The sequence below is a fragment of the Oncorhynchus mykiss genome, chromosome 22 (assembly GCF_057628025.1).
Source record: "Oncorhynchus mykiss isolate SJ-2025 chromosome 22, ASM5762802v1, whole genome shotgun sequence".
NCBI lineage: Eukaryota > Metazoa > Chordata > Actinopteri > Salmoniformes > Salmonidae > Oncorhynchus > Oncorhynchus mykiss.
In genome coordinates, this window is record NC_143043.1 from 39,945,234 (window position 1) to 39,965,047 (window position 19,814).

Genomic DNA, 19,814 nt, shown 5'->3' on the forward strand with positions numbered 1-19,814 from the left:
TGAGGTATTCTATCACAGGTGAGCAGAACCTCAAGACTTAATATTGGAGATCGCGCACCAGCTGTTGTTAACGAAGAGACACACACCCCCAATCTTCTGAGCTTCCTGGACGCAGCCGTTCTGTCCTGCCATGTATAGAAAAGCAGCTAGATTTATATTTACGATGTCCTTATTCAGCCACAACTCTGAGAAACATAGGATATTACAGTTATTCAGATCACGTTGATGGGATGGTTTCGAACGGAGCATATCCAGTTTATTCTCCAGCGATTGCATGTTTGCCAATAGGATGGAGGGTAGAGGCAATTTACCACTCTTCGATGTAGTCTTGTCAGGTATCCCACACTCCGGCGTCTCCTCAGAGTATTGGGGATTTGGGCCTGGTCCACAATAATCAATGTCTTTCGCTTCCATTTCATTGAAGTAGAATTCCTCTTCCAAATGGAAGTTAGTGATAGCACTGATGTCCAGAAGTGCTTTTCGATCATATGAAACGATGGCGGAAACGTACAAAAAAATGTTAAGATCAGCACAACAAAAAACTCAAAGTAGCACAATTGGTCAGGATCCTTTAAAACTGCTGCCATTCTCTCTGGCGCCATCCTCTCAGACTCTGTGTCTGATGGTCTCGTCCAATGAAGTTCATTGTTTACTCTAGATTAAGACAGACAAACAAACCCTCAACCTTTCTCTTTTTTTCCTCTTCTCTCATCACTTTCTCCCCTTGTCCTTCCCTCTTTTTCTTCTCTCAGTGTAGCCTGCATTTGTCTCTCTTTGCAGAACCTTACATAACACCAAGCCATTACATTTACAGTTACAGCATAGCAACAGCACAGGATAGAGGTGACACCCACGTCAGGGTAATTTTTGGTGTCTGTCGATGGCCCCTGCCAAGTTACCTTTGGAAAACTTATCTTTTCTCCAGAAGCGCAACTCCTTGGCGTCATGTTTTCCTACAGGGAGATGGCTCTTAAAGCATTAAAGATATCCACTCCCCCCTCACCTGGCCCAGGCGCCAGTACGGTGCTGCTGGTACAGTTAAAGATTAGAGCACATCATTGCAAAACATCTTGTGTCTCAGGCCTTAGCTGGTGTGGAGACTGTATCAATGATACAATATCGTCAGCCAATGGGAGGGTTAGGTTTACAGTAACTGTGTTAGTGACCGCTGACCTTTGACCTATCAAGCTGCTCCTCAGCTGCCATACGCCAACTGCCCCTGTGGAACTAACATAATTGGAGGCCTACTACTCTACCTCGCCTTCCCTAAAATGACTTATGCACAGTGAGAATTCTTTGTGCGAACATGGCTCCGGCAGCACTGGAGCATTAGGAAACGTTGACTGACGCTTTGAATGATGGAACAAACATCAGCAGGTTGATGATGCAATCACTATCTTGCTCTTGCAAGGTTCTTGTCTGGCAGACTAATCTAGGAAAACATTTCATTTCCAGACGCTGTAGATATAAAATGAGATGTCCCGTTTTGGACTGCAGCACGGTATTTCTTTCTTTCTCACGCTTCCTTGCTGGCTGACTGTGTATTCCACAGGGGCCCATTGGCAGCCAGCAGCTGCCTGTTCTAGATTCCAATGTTTCTGATGTCATCACATTACTGCAGGCTTCCCCAAGACTGGAAACGCATTGACTGACTGACCCATACCCCAGACTGCCTCAGAGGCTAACCAGTCCTCAACTAATGCCTATTTATCTAACCTTTACTTAACCAGGCAGGTCAGTTAAGAACACATTTTTATTCATGATGATGACCTAATGTCTAGGGCTGTGGTTAGGGATCTGGTCATCAGTGCAAAATTCACAGCCCCTACTCATGTCATGTATCATTTTGTTATCTTAACTTAAATGTCCCATGAGTCAGTTTAGTCTGGAGTACAAGTACTCCATGTACCAAACTATACGGCCTCTGTGGCATCCATAAGGTTGTGCCACTCACTCACCAACCCCATGGTGTACCTATCTATCTGGCCCTAGCCTGTGCTCAGGTTTAGGATATCATAGCAGGGGAATCTTTTGGGATTATGCCTGATCTGTTTATATTTAGGTAACTTTGGTATAAACTGCTGGATGAGCACCTCCTGTGTGTTCCAACGAAAGCCATTTTGTCCAAACTCCTCTCCTCAAAACGAGGACCGACTATTTGCCCTGTTTCTTCCCCCTGCAGAGAAACTGGTGATGTTGTTGAACCTGGCAGCATCTATCGCCAGTTTAAGCTACAGCTTTTTGAAGAACTGTCAGCTATAAATAAAAGGAAGAAAATCTCAACGGCCGCGAAGACACTGGGCCCACCGTCATTTATAACTTCTATTTCAAACCTGAAACAGAACAGAGGGAGAAAGTGAGCGAGATGGTTTGTTTTACTTGCCTTTCAAATGGGAGAAGAAACAAAGGCATTTCCTCCACTTAAAGTCCATCACGTCACAGAAAACAAATGTGTGATTTGGTAGCTGACTTTATGAACAGGTCTAGTGCCTGGAGACAAAACGTCTTATTCAAAATTAATTTAAAGAGGAACTCCTTTCTATTCCCTCTGGTGAGGTTTGCAGTGATCCCTGCCTGTGCGTATGAGAGCTGCCTCCTGCCTCTTACCTACTGCCTGGGATCTGGGAATCTGTTCAATGGCCATTTCAGTTGTTAATATTTACTCATTGATTCCTGAAGAATATCACGTAAAGGAAAACTCCACCCCAAAACTATCTTTTGGTATTTGTTTCATTAGTCTGTTGTTGACATAGTCCCAAAATGTTATGCTTGTCAGCAATCAAGTTTTCAAGATATGTAACTTAGTGAGAATAACTTTAAAGCCACACCAGGGCATTGTGGTAATGTCAGTGCTTCAAAGTGACGTTGCCACGGTATTAAAGACCTTAATGCTCTGTTATCAAGGGGTGGGCCCTGTGCCCGACTCATCCCATTGGTCCTTTTTTCTTGTTTTGGCTGCCTGGAAAACCACTTCATTGCTAAAAGAAAAAAGGACATAGAGGGAAATCAGAGACGAGGGTGTGTTCCAAATGGCACCTATTCCCTATATAGTGGTTATCAGGCATTTCTAACCACTGTGTTCTCCTTCTCTGCAGGGAAAATACATGGACATTGAGTTTGACTTCAAAGGAGACCCTCTGGGTGGAGTTATTAGCAACTGTGAGTATTATAAAGTACACACACACACCTTATGCTGCAATAGAATGGCCACATGCTAAGCTCTCCTCCATCGCTCTAGCCCTGTCATGTCACTGATGTGAGCGTGGTAGTGATAGAGTAGCCCTCTCATGGTTATATCCCACTGACACAGTTGGCTCAATTAAATCCCCCAGTAAGTCAGTTAGTCATCCCACCATGGTAATGGTTTGTCTCACACCATACACCACAGGGCCAGATCCAGGGAGAGATAGAGAGGTAGTCATGGAGCGGGACTGGGAGATATAGAGAGAGGGGAGGGCCTGAAAGAAGGGAAGAGATGGGGAGTGGGGGTCGATCATAGCGTGTCACATTCCACATGCTGTCCCTGCACGCCCGGTTGGTCGGCTCACCAAAGGGAGATGGCGATCAAAGATATTACATTGTTTCCAGTCAATGGAGGGTCATTGACGCACAAGAACTAGAGGGTGAGGAAGCAAACTAAAACAACCTAAACAGTTTACATACATACACATTAAATCATGGAAGACTAGTTTCTGACTGCAGTGCCTCGTCTTGTCGCACTATCTTGTCCCTCCAACCTCTGTTATTGTTTCGTCCTGTCTCATGATCATGTTATGTCTGGAATGAAGAGATTCAGCCATGAGGTCACAGGAAACAGACTAACAGGCTATGGAACCCTGACCTGTTCACCGGACATGCTACCGTGTCCCAGACCTGCTGTTTTCAACTCTCTAGAGACAGCAGGAGCGATAGAGATACTCTGAATGATCGGCTATGAAAAGCCATCTGACATTTACTCCTGAGGTGCTGATCTGTTGCACCCTCTACAACCACTGTGATTATTATTATTTGACCATGCTGGTCATATATGAACATTGAACATTTTGGCCATGTTCTGTTATAATCTCAACCCAGCACAGCCAGAAGAAGACTGGCCACCCCACATAGCCTGGTTCCTCTTTAGGTTTCTTCCCAGGTTCTGGCCTTTCTAGGGAGTTTTTCCTAGCCACCATGCTTCTACACCTGCATTGCTTGCTGTTTGGGGTTTTAGGCTGGGTTTCTGTACAGCACTTTGACATCAGCTGATGTAAGAAGGGCTTTATAAATAAATGTGATTTGAAATTTGATTATGGAGTAGATAATGAAGATGGTCCAGTACAAGGAGATGTTTATTAGGATGGAGTGACGAGAGGACAGGATGGAAGGGGAAAGGCCTTGACTGCCTGAGGGCTTCCCTCAGAAGTCACACGCTATAAATTCCTCTGGGTCTTTGTTGCTGCTGCAGCACAGTCAGCTGACAGCTAGTAATGGCCCTCGCACAATCTCCAGCTTGCTCCATGACCTGAATGTCTTCTTTAACTGCAGGCATAGAGCAGGAACACATCTAGGGAAGTTGTTCTCAAACCTCTCCTTGGGATCCACAGTCATTTCACAATTTTGTTGTAGCCCTGAACTAACTTGCATGATTCACTTAGTCAAGGGCCTGATAAATAGTTGACAATTTAAATCAAATGTTAGCTGATGACAAGATCAAATGCATGGAACGATTATGGGTCCCCAGGAGCGGTTTGAGGACCCCTGCTCTAGGACATGGTCACAGTACAGTGGAGCAGCTAGGGTTAGGCCACAGTGGAGGAGGGTTTAGGACACTACATCCATGCATGCTAGTTTTGTATGGGATAATGTGTCAAACTGTATGTGTTGAACTTTGTCTGGACTGAGAATCTTTTTTTATGTTTTTAACTTTGTCATTGGGGAATTAGTTTGGCGCGATAACAAAGTAGACTTGAATAGTGGTAACGTGCCAGGAAGAGGGTTTCCAATGCCCAAAAGGCCAGTCTTTTGGTGCTTGTTATACCCTAGTCAAAACAGCAAGACAGGACTTCCATTCTTACTTTGCAGCATATAGCATGTCTGACATTTCTCCTTAAATGTATGTATGTTCATTTGTTCATAATACCATTCTAAATTTGACAAATGCTTCACAGCAGGCATGGAAAACATAGCAAAGCGGCCTTAGTAGTGGAAATCAATAACAGGGCTGAACTCTTCCAGTGTACAAAAGAGGAAAGGTCACAACAGCGAGAAGGGCCCCCTGTGGGGGAGACCCTGAATGTTCAGTACATTCTTGAGCCACATTTCTTGTTCCTGTGTCTTATTTTCTGTTGTTGGAACTCACTGTTGTGAGTTTGATCTGGTCAATAGGATGCTTGCAGGCAGCTACATGTGAATCTCGTAGGTTTGGCAGAGAGGAAGAAAGGATCCATGTTCTGTCCCCTTTTTGATTACAGTTCAGAGGCAACGCATCTCTCAGCTCGGCTCGTCTGTCGCTCTGTAAAAGATGCTACGTTATTGATGAGCTGACAGACAACCCAGAGAGAACCACTTAGTATTTAACACACACACACACTTAATGATGAACACACACTTAGTGACTACCATGTGGCGTTGAAGCGTGGCTAGCAATAGCTGGCACCGATTCGTGACCACCTACCTTATAGCTGTTGACGCCTGGGGCTCACGCATATATACACACACGTACGTTCTATTGACCTCCTGTGTCAGAGAGGGTGTAAATTCATTATGAAGTGGTTCCTGACTCTCTTCAAGCAGTTAATGGCCCTGCTGAGAAGATGAGTCAGGACTTGGGGCTCGTCGCTGAATGCCAACAGGCATCCTACTCAGGTCCCAGGGCGGAATATAGCCCTATCTTCAACATAACTTGGCTTGTCAAGCAAACATTGCTTTTCTATGCCTGTCCATTACCAAACTCAAAACCAAATATATAAATATATCCTTTCAATATAGGTGTTGTTGTAGTTGGTCATTAGCCATGGAGGAGCAGCTGACTTGATCTCTTCATATGTTTTCCTCCTCGGGGTCTTCTTGTGCCGGCTGGCTAGGAGGCTCCACTTCTATACAATGAACAATGAGACGGCAACATGACCATGGCTCGGTCACCTTGGAAACACTAATATTTGGCTATAACAGGGAGATGCATCCATCGGTGCACTACAGATGTGGTCTGACACTGACCGTGTGTAGACATAAAATATCAGTTATGTTCTTAGCTCATTGAATGGAATCCTTTGTGTCCTGCCCGTGTAGAAAGCTCATCAAATAAGTTGTCATTTCTCTTTATAACAGTCATGTATTTTTAATCCCCTGTACTTCTGTTGTCCCGTAGATTTGTTGGAGAAGTCCAGGGTTTGCAAGCAGCCAAGAGGAGAGAGAAACTTCCACATCTTCTACCAGCTTCTTTCTGGAGCTTCAGGTGACACCCTGAGTAAGTTATACACACAGTTATCGGTAACACTTCATTTGACACCAGTGCTTATAACACCTGCATGACAATGTCATTAACATGTCATGAAGCTTCATTGCATGTGTCACAACATGAATGTTTAAGATATGTAATGACACTTAGAAACGGTGCTAAATATAATGTCACGAGTTATCTTAGCGGAAGCATGTCTTGGTTACGTGACCATTACTTAAACATGAACCTGTGATTAAGTACAGAGAACAAAGACTGTGAAACCAGTATGGCTTATTTGTTCTCAGCTGGAGCTCAGCCACTGTTTGGCAGTATTGTTGAAGGAGAACAATATCATGGTGGACAAATATCAAATGACTTGATTTAGCAGCAGTTAATGTAGCCTGTAATCCAATACACCACGCAGTGGAATGGCTTTCTTTGATACCTGATACAGGCCTTTAAAGGTGCCCATTGAAACTGCTACTCTGAAATGTTTGCGTGCGTGTATAGCACCTGCACACCAGCATTGACTGAATAGGTCATGCTAAAGCCATGTGTGTCTTTCTGGCCCACAGCGAAGCTGAAGTTGGACAGAGACTTCAGTAAGTACAACTACCTGAGTCTGGATTCAGCCACCGTCAATGGACTAGACGACGCAGCAAGCTTTAGGACCGTCAGGGTGGGACACTCACTCACTCACTCACACTAATTCCTGTCTGTCATTGTAATTGTTGGTTTGGCTGAGGTGTAGGGTAAGGGCTGGTCTGAGCTCTTTATCTCCAGGGCAGGTTGATTGGATTAAGGTAACTCTTGTCCATGCCAACCTGCTCCTTACCAGCCAAGAGTTGATTATGGGCTAGCTGCCTCTACAGCCTCTCCCCCTGTTATGTAACTTCTATCTATATCCACTTTTTATTACTCAAAGAGGAATTTCACCTGCAGTGCAGGCCTTCCCAACAGTAAACAATAGCTAAATGCTTTAGAATACACAGTGGCAGTCTGGCTGCCCGTTTCTGTGCTGCTGTGGGAAACCTGAGGGAGAAACAGCAGCTGCATCCTCCCACACCGACATGTGGGGCTGTCGCTGCAGAGCATGGTCACAATGTGCAGCTTCTCAGCCCCTCTTCCTCTTGACTCACTTACTGTTGACAACACACAGAGGATGTTATGAGGTGCCTGCCTTCCTTTTATCCCAAACCACTGTCTTGCTGCCCTTGGACTCTGTGGAAGTGGTTGCGTCTCAAATATGGCCCTATTGCCTATACAATGCACCCTATGGGCCCTGGACAAAAGTATTGTAGGGTAAAGGGTGCCATTTGGGATGCGGGTTCCGTGTATTCTGTCATAGTACTTTTCTCAGTAAGGGAGCAGGCCACGTCTCAGCTGCAGTCCAACTCAACACGATTGAGTTCAGTGCTATACCACATAGGCCTCTCCACTGGATATGATGCTGTTGAAGGAGCCAAAGGCAGCCTGCTACAGTCTTCTCTCACCCTTGTTCACAACGGTGTCAAATCACAGTAACACACATTTCATAATTTAAAATATTTCCCCCACCACAGTCCACATCACTTTGCCCTCTGTCACTAGTTGTCTCGCTCTTCTCTCTCCAGTCCAGATACTCACTCTTCTTCCTGTTGTCCTTGTTACTAGTGTGTGTTTGATGTTGACTACATGTACATTGACTTCAGACTGAGGAGAATCACTGATCTTCAAATCACCTTGCATCCCAAATAACTACTCATTAACTGATCAAGATTAGTTATTCTGCACCTCGCCTTGGCTAAGTGTCTGATAGGCTGTTTCTCTCTATGTTCTCTCCCAGAATGCAATGCAGATTGTGGGTTTTATGGAGGATGAGGTGCAGTTGGTCCTAGAGCTGGTAGCAGCCGTCCTCAAATTGGGGAACATTGAGTTCAAACCAGAGTCCAGGGTCAACGGCTTCGACGAAAGCAGGGTCAAGGACAAGAATGGTGAGACAATGGTCTGACTGGACAACCAGCAGCTTTACGGTGGGCCACAATGTCCTGTTACAGTACACATGCATACACATCTCACTTTAAAAAAAAACTTTTGTGCCCACAACTTTTGTGCCCCTTTGGATAGCAAAGAATGTGGATTTCCCTTACACCTTGAAAATGTAAATATTATGTATTGTGGTTGTAGAAAATATTGTTTTTCTTTTGCATTGCAGGATGTATAAAATAAACGCTATAAAATAAGCATACTGTAACGTATCAGTTAGATTTAAACCACTGACCAATGGTAAACCTCTCCACAACAAATCATACCAGTAAGTTCCATCAGCAGTAGCTGATGTGTTGTTGCACTGCCCTCTACCTGTTAATGTTTCATTTCATGGTTTACTAAAGCCAGGTGTACACTACATGATTTTGGCCCCAATTTTAGCTGTCCCAGACAAGTTTTTGAGATCAAAACCAAAATCCCCTTGACAAGTGATCAGCAATAGCCCATGAGAGCTCGCCAGAACAGAAGCCAGTGAAATGATTGATGTTTTGCGGCACCCAGAACTCTGTAGACTCTCGAGCAGGAGCAATGACTACTACAAGTATGCATCTGTACTTGACTTTAACCAAAGCCAAAATGTCAAATTGTTACAGCTCTGAAGTACACAAGCAATATTATTAAATTCAAAATGTTGGCTAGACGTTTCAACACTGTCAAGCGTGAATGTCGGACTGAAAATGTTTGAGGCTGCTTTGAGCCAGACAGCGTGGTATCCAACAATCCTCATGACCAAGTGAAGAATCTTGTAGTGTGACCCCTGTCTGTGCCAGATAATTTAGTGTGCGCACCACTGCGTTGTCAAGACAAAACAACCTACAGGAAAGATGGTTGTTTAATGTGAGAGGCTCAGCGATGTTAGGATTTGAAAGTCATGTAGTGTCCACCCGGCTTAAGGGATGGATCGAAATTTAAAGAATGGTTAATGGGGGAGGGTCCTGCTTTTTCAATTTCAGTCAAGGGGAGGGTTTAGTATTTTTTTTAATCTAGTCCAGGGGAGGGACATGTAATTGGTAATCAATAAATTGTAAACATTTCTCAGTCTTTTAGAATTAGTTGCTAATTAGGCTATATATGGCTGTGTGCCCGAAACCTCCCCTCATCTGACTCTGCTGGGCACCCAATATCAAGTCTCAATCAAATGATCCATAAACTATAGGCTACGAACTGCATGCTCGGTGAAGCACAGTGCAAATTGTAGACGGGGCAATCTGTATTCAATACAGGAACGAAAACAAACCAGCACTGCTGTTCACGTCTTGCGCAAATCACAAAAGTGTCCCCAGTTCCGAGTTGGCCTACTTCTTCATAGAACAAAGGAATAACCTCAACCATATTCCAAAGACTGGCGACCTCGTGTGGAAGCGGTAGGAACTGTAAATAGGTTCCTATTAAATATCCAATGGCAAAGACAATATAGTGAACAAAGAGGGGGAAAAAAAAACTGAACAGTTAGTCCTCGGGGTTTTGCCTGCTACATAAGTTCTGTTATACTCAGAGACATGATTCAAACAGTTTTAGAAACTTCAGAATGTTTTCTATACAAATCTATGAATAATATGCATATCTTATTTTATTGGCATGAGTAGCAGGAAGTTGAAATTGGGCACGCTATTTATCCAAAAGTGAAAATTCTGCCCCCTAGCTTTAAGAGGTATTAAACTCAGTTTTTCACAATTCCTGACATTTAATCCTAGTAAGAAATTCCCTGTTTTAGGTCAGTTAGGGTCACCACTTTATTTTAAGAATGTGCAATGTTAGAATAATAGTAAAGGGATTTATTTCAGCTTTTATTTTCATCACATTCCCAGTGGGTCAGAAGTTTACATACACTCAATTAGAATTTGGTAGCATTGCCTTTAAATTGTTTAACTTGGGTCAAATGTTTCAGGTAGTCTTCCACAAGCTTCCCACAATAAATCGGGGGAATTTTGACCCATTCCTCCTGACAGAGCTGGTGTAACTGAGTCAGGTTTGTAGGCCTCCTTGCTCTCAAACGCTTTTTCAGCACTGCCCACAAATCCTCTGTAGGATTGAGGTCAGGGCTTTGATGGCCACTCCAATACCTTGACTTTGTTGTCCTTAAGCCATTTTGCCACAACTTTGGAAGTATGCTTGGGGTCATTGTCCATTTGGAAGACCCGTTTGCGACCAAGCTTTAACTTCCTGACTGATGTCGAGATGTTGGTTCAATAGATGCACATACTTTTACATCCTCATGATACCATCTATTTTGTGATGCGCACTAGTCCCTCCTGCAGCAAAGCACCCCCACAACATGATGCTGCCTCACCCGTGCTTCACAGTTGGGATGGTGTTCTTCGGCTTGCAATTGAAGCATTAGCCATGACACAATCAATAGAAAGGGCCAGCTCATGGGTGCTGAAAGTAGTCAAATTTGAGTAAGCATTTAAAGTCTTAATTTTAACAAGAGGGCTTTGTGAGGGAGTGTATTTATTCCTGTCTTAGAAGTAAGAGGTAGGCCTACCTGTTTGACAGATGACATTAGGTTATAGGCTGCAATGTCCATACATTTGTTGGTCAATTCCTCCACCCACCATGCACTCTTTAAATAGCCTACTTCTGTGTCAGTGAAGAGCTGTTCCGTTCAAACCAAGACTTGAATTGAAGGGATATGAGGGTATGCCATACGCCTACCTTTGAATGAAGGAAAATGGCAAAAAACGCAGGCCTACCCATTGTCAGGCTTTATTTTCTTCAAAATATTAAGCTATCTGATTTATATAATGTGATATTTAACAGTGCTTTGTGCTATTCTGTCTGGTGTGGAAATGAATGCCTAACTTTTGAAAGTACCATGCTCAGATTCTTAGTGATATCTCAGATTTAATTATTTGCAAACAGGGACAGTTTTGTTGCAAACAAGACACACTGATTTGACATTGGAGAAATATGACACGATGAACACACAAGCACACTCTCTGTCCATTCCTAGCCTGTAATTTCGGTAATTTGTGTGGTGTAACAAAATATCCTTCTAATTTTTAAAATGCTGTAAAACTGCATGAAATGTTCATAAAAGGCCATTTTTTTCTGGGACCTGCAAATACGATGACAGATGAATGCAATACTTTTACTATAAAGGAGATCCCACAACCTTCTGGCCTGCAGCTCTGTGCACTATCAAAATGCCTGTGTTGCTATGTAATGCTTACAGGACGAAGAATGGTTTCTGAAACTGCATGTCTCACGCTCTGGTCTGTCTGAGAAGTAAGGGTAAATGGTAGACATTATTTATTACCTTGGATATAGGGGATGGTCACTTGTTTTTATTCTTCAAGCATTCATAGAGGGTGTAGGTGGAATATGGAGGGCCATCCATTTTAAATTAGGTGAGGTCCGATTTTCTCCTTGTAACCCTTATGAATAACATTCACTCCTTAACTACAGTTTTCTATAGTATGCAATGTTTTCTGGTGGTAAGTACAGTACGCCTACTTATGTAACTGCTAACAGCTCTCCCCTATTAAGCTAATTTAATATTTTGCATGTCTGAATAACCCAGCCGTGACAACTTTGCATTCTTTCTTTGCAAACTCCTTTCTAATCTACAGGATACACTTAAGTGGAAGAAGTCCACATGGCCTGTGGTGTGAATCATGAAGTCCACACTTCTACTTTCTACATTAGGTTATTAATGGAATTTCCCCTTGTGACCATTTGACAGCTGTCACTATACACAAAGACATTTGTCAACAACACTACTCTTACATAAGACAATTGAGTGAGACAATTGACCTGTAAATAGCTAATTACATTAAGGCTAATGCACTAACTGCTCTTAAACATTACTCCGTCCGGCTGCTTTGGGGTATCCTGGCCAGGAGACAACACTGATCCTAAAGGAGATCGTCTGAGATCTCAGAGTAGATCACCTTATCTCTCTAAGGAAAGGGTTTAGCTAATGCCCTAATGGCTACCCACTTGAACTGTGATACTGGCATCAAGTGGCATTGTTGGTAAAGCTTAACATTAATATAGATTCCTTATTCACAGGGGATAGATTTCCTTTATTGAATTGTTTCATCTAGTCATTGCCTATTCTGTTTGCTATACAGCTATTCTTTGCCTACGGCCTGTATACAAAGCTCTATGATTGAGCGTTTGTGTCAGTTTTTCTGTCAGTGAGTTTCCTCTGCTCTATTTTCCAGACCTGAAGGAGATGTGTGAGCTGTTGGGGATTGAGCAGTCTGTGCTGGAGAGGGCTTTCAGCTACCGCACCGTGGAAGCCAAGATGGAGAAGGTGTCTACCACACTCAACGTGGCCCAGGTGAGAAGATCAGCACTGTATAGCATCACACTTCTTTAGTTCTATCTATTTAAACATGAGTGTGTATATAATGTATTATACAACGGGTGGTTCTAATTCTGATTGCTCATTGGTTAAAAGCGCTTTCCAGCCGGTGTCTATTCTACAAGTTACCACTGGCTAAAGCTATGACATTAAAATGCTTAATTACTCTGTTCCATCTGACTGTGCAATCCACTGTCTCATCAGCCCAGGCAGGGAAGTTATAAACTTGATCTCCACTATAAAAAGCATCTAGACATTATCTCACATTACTTTTAGGCCAAAATTTTGTTTTCAACAGCTGAGATTTGTATAAACCTTGCCGTCTGTCTCTCCGAAATTAGCAACATTGTTTCAATATTCAAATTTGATCTCCCACTGCCCCATAGTAATGAACGTGTAGGGGTCAGGAGGAGACAGACGGGCAGGCAGCGTTTCTCAACCAGTCGAAATCATGAAACAGCTGGCCTAATTTTTAAGGATTTATATACAAAGAAATATCAATTGAATAAAGTTAAAACAAAACAAAGTGCAGCTAGTTTGCAGTCTTTTCAACATCAGTTTGAAGTTATTGTGTTAGCTGTGTTGTGCTCTCTCATCAGATGAGCTAGCCATTTTCTATGTCGGCCCTAACAACACCTGTGCCAATATATCCTCCTAACACTGGCTTCTCAGGCTTTATCGCTTCATTAATGAATGCCACTTTTATCACCACACAGTACAGTGAGTGCATTGATTTTATGTATTTATTTTAGTAATATATATATTTTTGCAATATTTTTTTGCCAACTTACAAAAAAACATATGTAGACAAAATCAATAAACAACTTAACGTTTACATTCATACAATGTAATCCCACATGTTCCCATTGTATCCACACCCAGTGTTGGTTCTAATACTAGACTCTACCCCAAATGACACTGCATTGATTTTAGTGTGTATATTTGTTCCCTGTGGGACTTGAACCCACAACCTTGACTTTGCTAACGCCATACCCTCACCAACTGAGCCAAACAAGACCACCTGTCATCAGTGTATAGCAACACACTTACTTTCATGCACTGACAGACTAAGTCCCAGGGGATGTTTCACACTACAGTTGTGGGTGGATGAGAGGATTATTTCCCTTTGACTTAATTCTCTGGCTAGCTTACTTCCTATCCCCATCCACTGTATATGGAAACATGTCCATTATGGATGAGGATTTGGTGAATTCTCCCCTGGAAATTTGCAGAAATAGGCCAGGTTTTGGAGGTTAGTGAGTTCAGGCAGTCATGCACATTCATGTTTAGGACAAACAAATAGGAATAGAAGCTAGTTTCCTCTCCTTATGCTGGAGGCTTGAGTTCAGGCAACATTCAGTTGGTGATGAGAAGAAGAATGTCAGGGGCTAGTCCTCTCGCTAGTCCTCTCGCTAGTCCTCTCGCTAGTCCTCTCGCTAGTCCTCTCTCTAGTCCTCTCTCTAGTTCTCTCCCTGTTCTCCACAAAAGCAGCTTAAGAAGGGTAGTATGAAGGGATGAGCTTCACTCCTCCTGAAGTGTGATTTTAAACATCCTTGGCAGTTTTCTGGTCGACTGGTCCCAGATCTGTTTGTGCTGTGTTTCCATCTCCTAAATTGCTGTGAAAATGACCATAGGAGTTAACAAGACAGCACAAACAGATCTGGGACCAGGCTACAGATCTGACTCCTTGAGACCGGGACACCCTCCCCTGGTGGTACTGTGTGCTTTCTCTTATCTTCACAAACATCCGGCCAGATGGCGTAAACAGAAGGGTATATAAAGGCCAGGCTGAGACAATAAATCAGAGCACATTGGTTTGTGCCCTTGGAGGAACTATCGAACTAAAGGATCACCAGCTCATCCATAGCACATCACCTGCCCAAGCATCACCTCCTAGAAGTGTTTGTTTGTTAGGGAGGTTATTCCTGGTCCTGTCCATGTCACAGCGCTCTATCACTGAAAGTTCACCTCTTCCGGTGTGTGTTTGCGTGTGTGTGTTTTCATAAGGAATGACAGCCTTTCTCTACTCCAGTGTGGCTGTATGCCAGAGGATGAGCCTCCATAACTATAGGGATGCTATTCGGCCCACGCTAGGACACACCTCCTCAGACAGCTCAATGTATAATTCTGTTCCCTTGTGGATGGTTGGAATGAGAAACATTCTACAGCTGTAATTACAGCTCGACTGTAACTTCACATCCATAAAAACTGATCTATCCCTGCCCCAGTTGAATGCCACACTACTACAAGCATTTACCAGAGATATTTACTACAGCTATATTTCTCTGTGCATGAGAGCACTGAAATCTACTGAACAAAATGTGAAGTTTTGTCACAACACAATCCCATAGATGTCAACTTTTGAGGGAGTGTGTAATTGGCACGCTAACTGCAGGAATGTCCACCAGAGCTGTTTCCAGATAATTTAATGTTAATCTACCATAACCCGCCTTTAACAGTTTAAGTTCAAATTTTCCCCCGATGCCTTGAGAAGGATGAAATCATAACTTGAAGGCAGAACTCAGTGTCTCAGAGTGAGCAATGAGCTGTCGCCCAGTCTTAGCTATGATGTGGGCGTGCCCCAAGGGTCAATACCGGGGCCCCTCCTGTTCAGCCAGTATATTAATGATCTGCCTTCTGTCTGTACTGGGTCTGACTTTCAAATGTATGCAGATGTTACAGTGATATACAAGTTCAAACAGGTGCCATTAATACAGGTAATGAGTGGAGGACAGAGGAGCCTCTTAAAGAAGTTACAGGTCTGTGAGAGCCAGAAATCTTGCTTGTTTGTAGGTGACCAAACACTTATTTTCTACCATAATTTGCAAATAAATTCATAAAAAATCATACAATGTGATTTCCTGGATATTTTTTCTCATTTTGTCTGTCATAGTTGAAGTGTACCTTTGATCAAAATTACAGGCCTCTCTCATCTTTTTAAGTGGGAGAACTTGCACAATTGGTGGCTGACTAAATACTTTTTTGCCCCACTGTATGTGCATGCAAAGAGCAAACAACAAGTTGCACAAGAACTCACTACTGTAATGGTCCAGGTTACAAAGTGGCTCAGTGACTCGTGTTTGCATCTCAATGCAAAAAAAACTGTTTGCATGTTCAACAGCCTGATCAATTTTATGTGATCAAGATGTGTCGCGCTGCATGAGGCAAATTGTGGTCACAGCAGCTACTAACTGGTTATCTTATCCATGCGCCTACTTTTTTTTAAAAGGTATCTGTGACTGCATTCCCGGTCCTGTGAAATCAATAAATTAGGGCCTAATGAATTTATTTCAAATGACTGATTTCCTTATATGAACTGTAACTACAATCTTTAATTGTTGCATTTTGCATTTATATTTTTGTTCAATGTATGGTGCTTTCTGAAAGGATTCACTTCCACATTTTGTTACATTACAATTTATTTTAAAATGTATTAAATTGTTTGTGCATCCATCTACACACACTACCCCATAATGACAAAGCCCAAAAAATAAAACATCTCAATTTTTGCTAATGTATTAAAACTTGTTATTTCTGCAATCCAGCTAACGGAATCGATATGACAACTACCAGTGAAAATAGAGGGCGCCAAATTCAAACCACAGAAATCTCATAATTACAATTCCTAAAACATACATGTGTTTTATATAATTTTAAAGTTAATCTTGTTGTTAATCCCACCAAAGTGTCGGATTTTCAAATATGCTTTTCAGCAAAAGCACTACAAACGATTATGTTAGGTCTCCACCAAACCACAATAAGCACAGTCATTTTCTAGCGAAATATAGCATTCACAAAAAGCAGAAATAGAGAAAATTAATCACTAACCTTGAATTATCTTCATCAGATGACACTCATAGGACTTCATGTTACACAATACATACATGCATGTTTTGTTTGATAAAGTTCATATTTATATAAAAAAATCTGAGTTTACATTGGCGTATTAGATTCACTAGTTCCAAAAACATCAAGTGATTTTGCATAGCCACATCGTTTCAACAGAAATACTCATCATAAATGTAGATGATAATACAAGTTATACACATGGAATTATAGATATACCTCTCCTTAATGCAACCGCTGTGTCAGATTTTCTTTTAAATTACGGAAAAATCAACCCATGCAATAATCTGAGACGGAGCTCAGAACAGAAGCCAAATTAGCCGCCATGTTGGAGTCAACAGAAACCAGAAAATACATGACAAATGTTTCCTTACCTTTGATGAACTTCATCAGAATGCAGTCCTAGGAATCCCAGGTCCACAATAAATGCTTGATTTGTTCGAAAATGTCCATTATTTATGTCCAATTAGCTACTTTGGTTAGCGCGTTTGGTAAACAATTCCAAAGTCACAAAGCACATCCACTATAACGTGATGAAATGTCCAAAAGTTCCGTAACAGTCAGTAGAAACATGTCAAACAATGTACTGAATCAATCTTTAGAATGTTGTTTACATTAGAATGACTTCAGATGACCGGTGGAACGCAGGTCCTTCCCCTGTGAACGCGCATGGTGAAAGCATGGTCAACTTGTGGCAGTGGTGACTATTTCCTGTCTCATTCGACCCCCCTTCTCATTAGTCATCAGACAAAGTTCTATTGACTGTTGACATCTAGTGGAAGGCGTAGGAAGTCAAAACTCATCCATATCTCGCTGTAATTTCAATGAGAGCTTGGTTGAAAATCTGCCACCCCCGATAAAATACAAACAGGAAGTGGAATTTCTCAGGTTTTTGTCTGCAATATGAGTTCTGTTATACTCACAGGCATAATTCAAACAGTTTTAGAAACTTCAGAGTGTTTTCAATACAATAATAATAATAATAATATGCATATATTAGCAACTGAGACTGAGGAGCTGGCCGTTTACAATGGGCACCTTTTCATCCAAGCTACTCAATACTGCCCCTGCAGCCATAAAAAGTTAAAATAGCAAATGGAAATATCACATTTACTTAAGTATTCAGACCCTTTGTTGAAGCACTTTTGGCAGCGATTACAGCCTCGAGTCTTCTTGGGTAGGACGCTAAAAGCTTGGCACACCTGCATTTGTTGTTTCTCTCCCATTCTTCACCACAGATCCTCCCAAGCTCTGTCAGGTTGGATGGGGAGCGTTGCTGCACAGCTATTTTCAGGTCTCTCCAGAGATGTTCGATTGGTTTCAAGTCTGGGCTCTGGCTGGACCACTCAAGGACATTCAGAGACTTGTCCCGAAGCCCCTCCTGCATTGTCTTGGATGTGTGCTTATGGTTGTTGTCCTGTTGGAAGGTGAACCTTAACCTGCTCAGGAACTCAGACTGGGGCTTTCATAAAGGATCTCTCTATACTTTGCTCTGTTCATATTTCCCTCGATCTTGACTTGTCTCCCAGTCCCTGCCACGGAAAAACAATCCGACAGTATGATGCTGCCGCCGCCATGCTTCACCGTAGGGATGGTGCCAGGTTTCTTCCAGACGTGATGCTTGGCATTCAGGCCAAATAGTTCAATCTTGTTTTCATTAGACCAGAGAATCTTGTTTCTCATGGTCTGAGTCTTTAGGTGCCTTTTGGCAAACTCCAAGCGAGCTGTCATGTGCCTTTTACTGAGGAGTGTCTTCCGTCTGGCCACTCTACAATAAAGGCCTTATTGCTGGAGTCTTACAGAGATGGTTGTCCTTCTGGAAGGTTCTCCCATCTCCCCAGAAGAACTCTGGAGTGCTGTCAGTGACAATTGAGTTCTTGGACTCCTTCCTGACAAAGGCCCTGCCCCACCGATTGCTCAGTTTGGCCAGGCGGCCAGCTCTAGGAAGAGTCTTGGGGGTTCCAAATTTCTTATATTTAACAATGGAGGCCACTGTGTTCTTGGGGACCTTCAATGCTGCAGACATTGTTTGGTACCCTGTGCCTCAACACAATCTTGTCTCGGAGCTCTACGGACAATTCCTTCTGCCTCGTGGCTTGGTTTTTGCTCTGACATGCACTGTCAACTGTAGGACCTTACATAGACCGACAGGTGTGTGCCTTTCCAAATCAAGGTAAATCAATTGAATTTACCACAGGTGGACTCCAATAAAGTTGTAGAAACATCTCAAGGATGATCAATGGAAACCGGATGCACCTGAGCTCAATTTCAAGTCTCATAGCAAAGGGCCTGAATACTTATTTACGTAAGGTATTTCAGTTTTTTATTTTTACAAGTCTGCAAGAATTTCTAAACCTGTTTTTGCTTTGTCATTATGGAGTACTGTTTGTAGATAGAGGATTATTTTATTTATTTAACCATTTTATAATGAGGCTAACGTAACAAAATGTGGAAAAAATCGCTGTATAAAGGCGCTGTATACTAAGCCCTCATTTGTGATTTGCTAGGCCTACTATGCCCGTGATGCCCTGGCCAAAAACCTCTACAGCCGTCTGTTCAGCTGGCTGGTCACCAGGATCAATGAAAGCATCAAGGTAGGTCTGGTCTCATTAAATGAGCCAGATTTGTCAACTATTATTCTATAAGCCATTGACTGTAAAGATATAAGCAGATTTAATGAGTGTCACTAAGACAGGACTATCATTTTTTATGTATCTTCTACTTTCTATTTCTCCTCTCAGGCTCAGGCCAAAACACGCCACAAGGTGATGGGAGTCCTGGACATCTATGGTTTTGAAATATTTGAGGTAAGAGTAATGGCTCAGTTTGGCAAATGGGTCCCTGGCCTAAATGGACGGAAATACCTCACACGACCCCTCACCCATGAGCAGAAGCATATTGTTTGCCTAAAACAAAGAACTTGTGTGGTTTCATGAGATTATACATTTGACATAAACAACTAGCAACTAAACTTCCATGTGTGTGTTTTTAAGTTGATCTCAAGTTCATGTACCTAATGTGCCTGACTGTTCCCCACTCATTGTGAAGTCGTTCCATTCCTCTCTACTGAATGTTGTTGTGTCTGGGCCGACAGGATGGAGTAAGTACACCTGCCGAGAGTGTGCAGTGTGCATGCTGCGATCTATCTTCAAGTCTTAATTCAGATCCTCATCTATAACAGGACTTCCATTGTGTTTTTTTGTGGTGGGA

The 19,814-nt window shown here is 42.5% G+C and overlaps 1 protein-coding gene across 6 annotated transcripts in view; it reads left to right on the top strand.

The window, feature by feature from the left end:
• LOC110501792 (unconventional myosin-Ib) overlaps window positions 1–19,814 on the top strand; it is a 166,007-nt gene that overhangs the window by 116,729 nt on the left and 29,464 nt on the right. For all 6 annotated transcript variants that reach the window (XM_021579619.3, XM_090216046.1, XM_090216047.1 and 3 more), the window contains exons 7-13: window positions 3,096–3,159; window positions 6,347–6,445; window positions 6,994–7,097; window positions 8,244–8,391; window positions 12,616–12,734; window positions 19,112–19,198; window positions 19,346–19,411. In XM_021579619.3, the coding sequence (XP_021435294.2) occupies window positions 3,096–3,159; window positions 6,347–6,445; window positions 6,994–7,097; window positions 8,244–8,391; window positions 12,616–12,734; window positions 19,112–19,198; window positions 19,346–19,411 (687 nt within the window). The remainder of the gene's footprint in view (window positions 1–3,095; window positions 3,160–6,346; window positions 6,446–6,993; window positions 7,098–8,243; window positions 8,392–12,615; window positions 12,735–19,111; window positions 19,199–19,345; window positions 19,412–19,814) is intronic.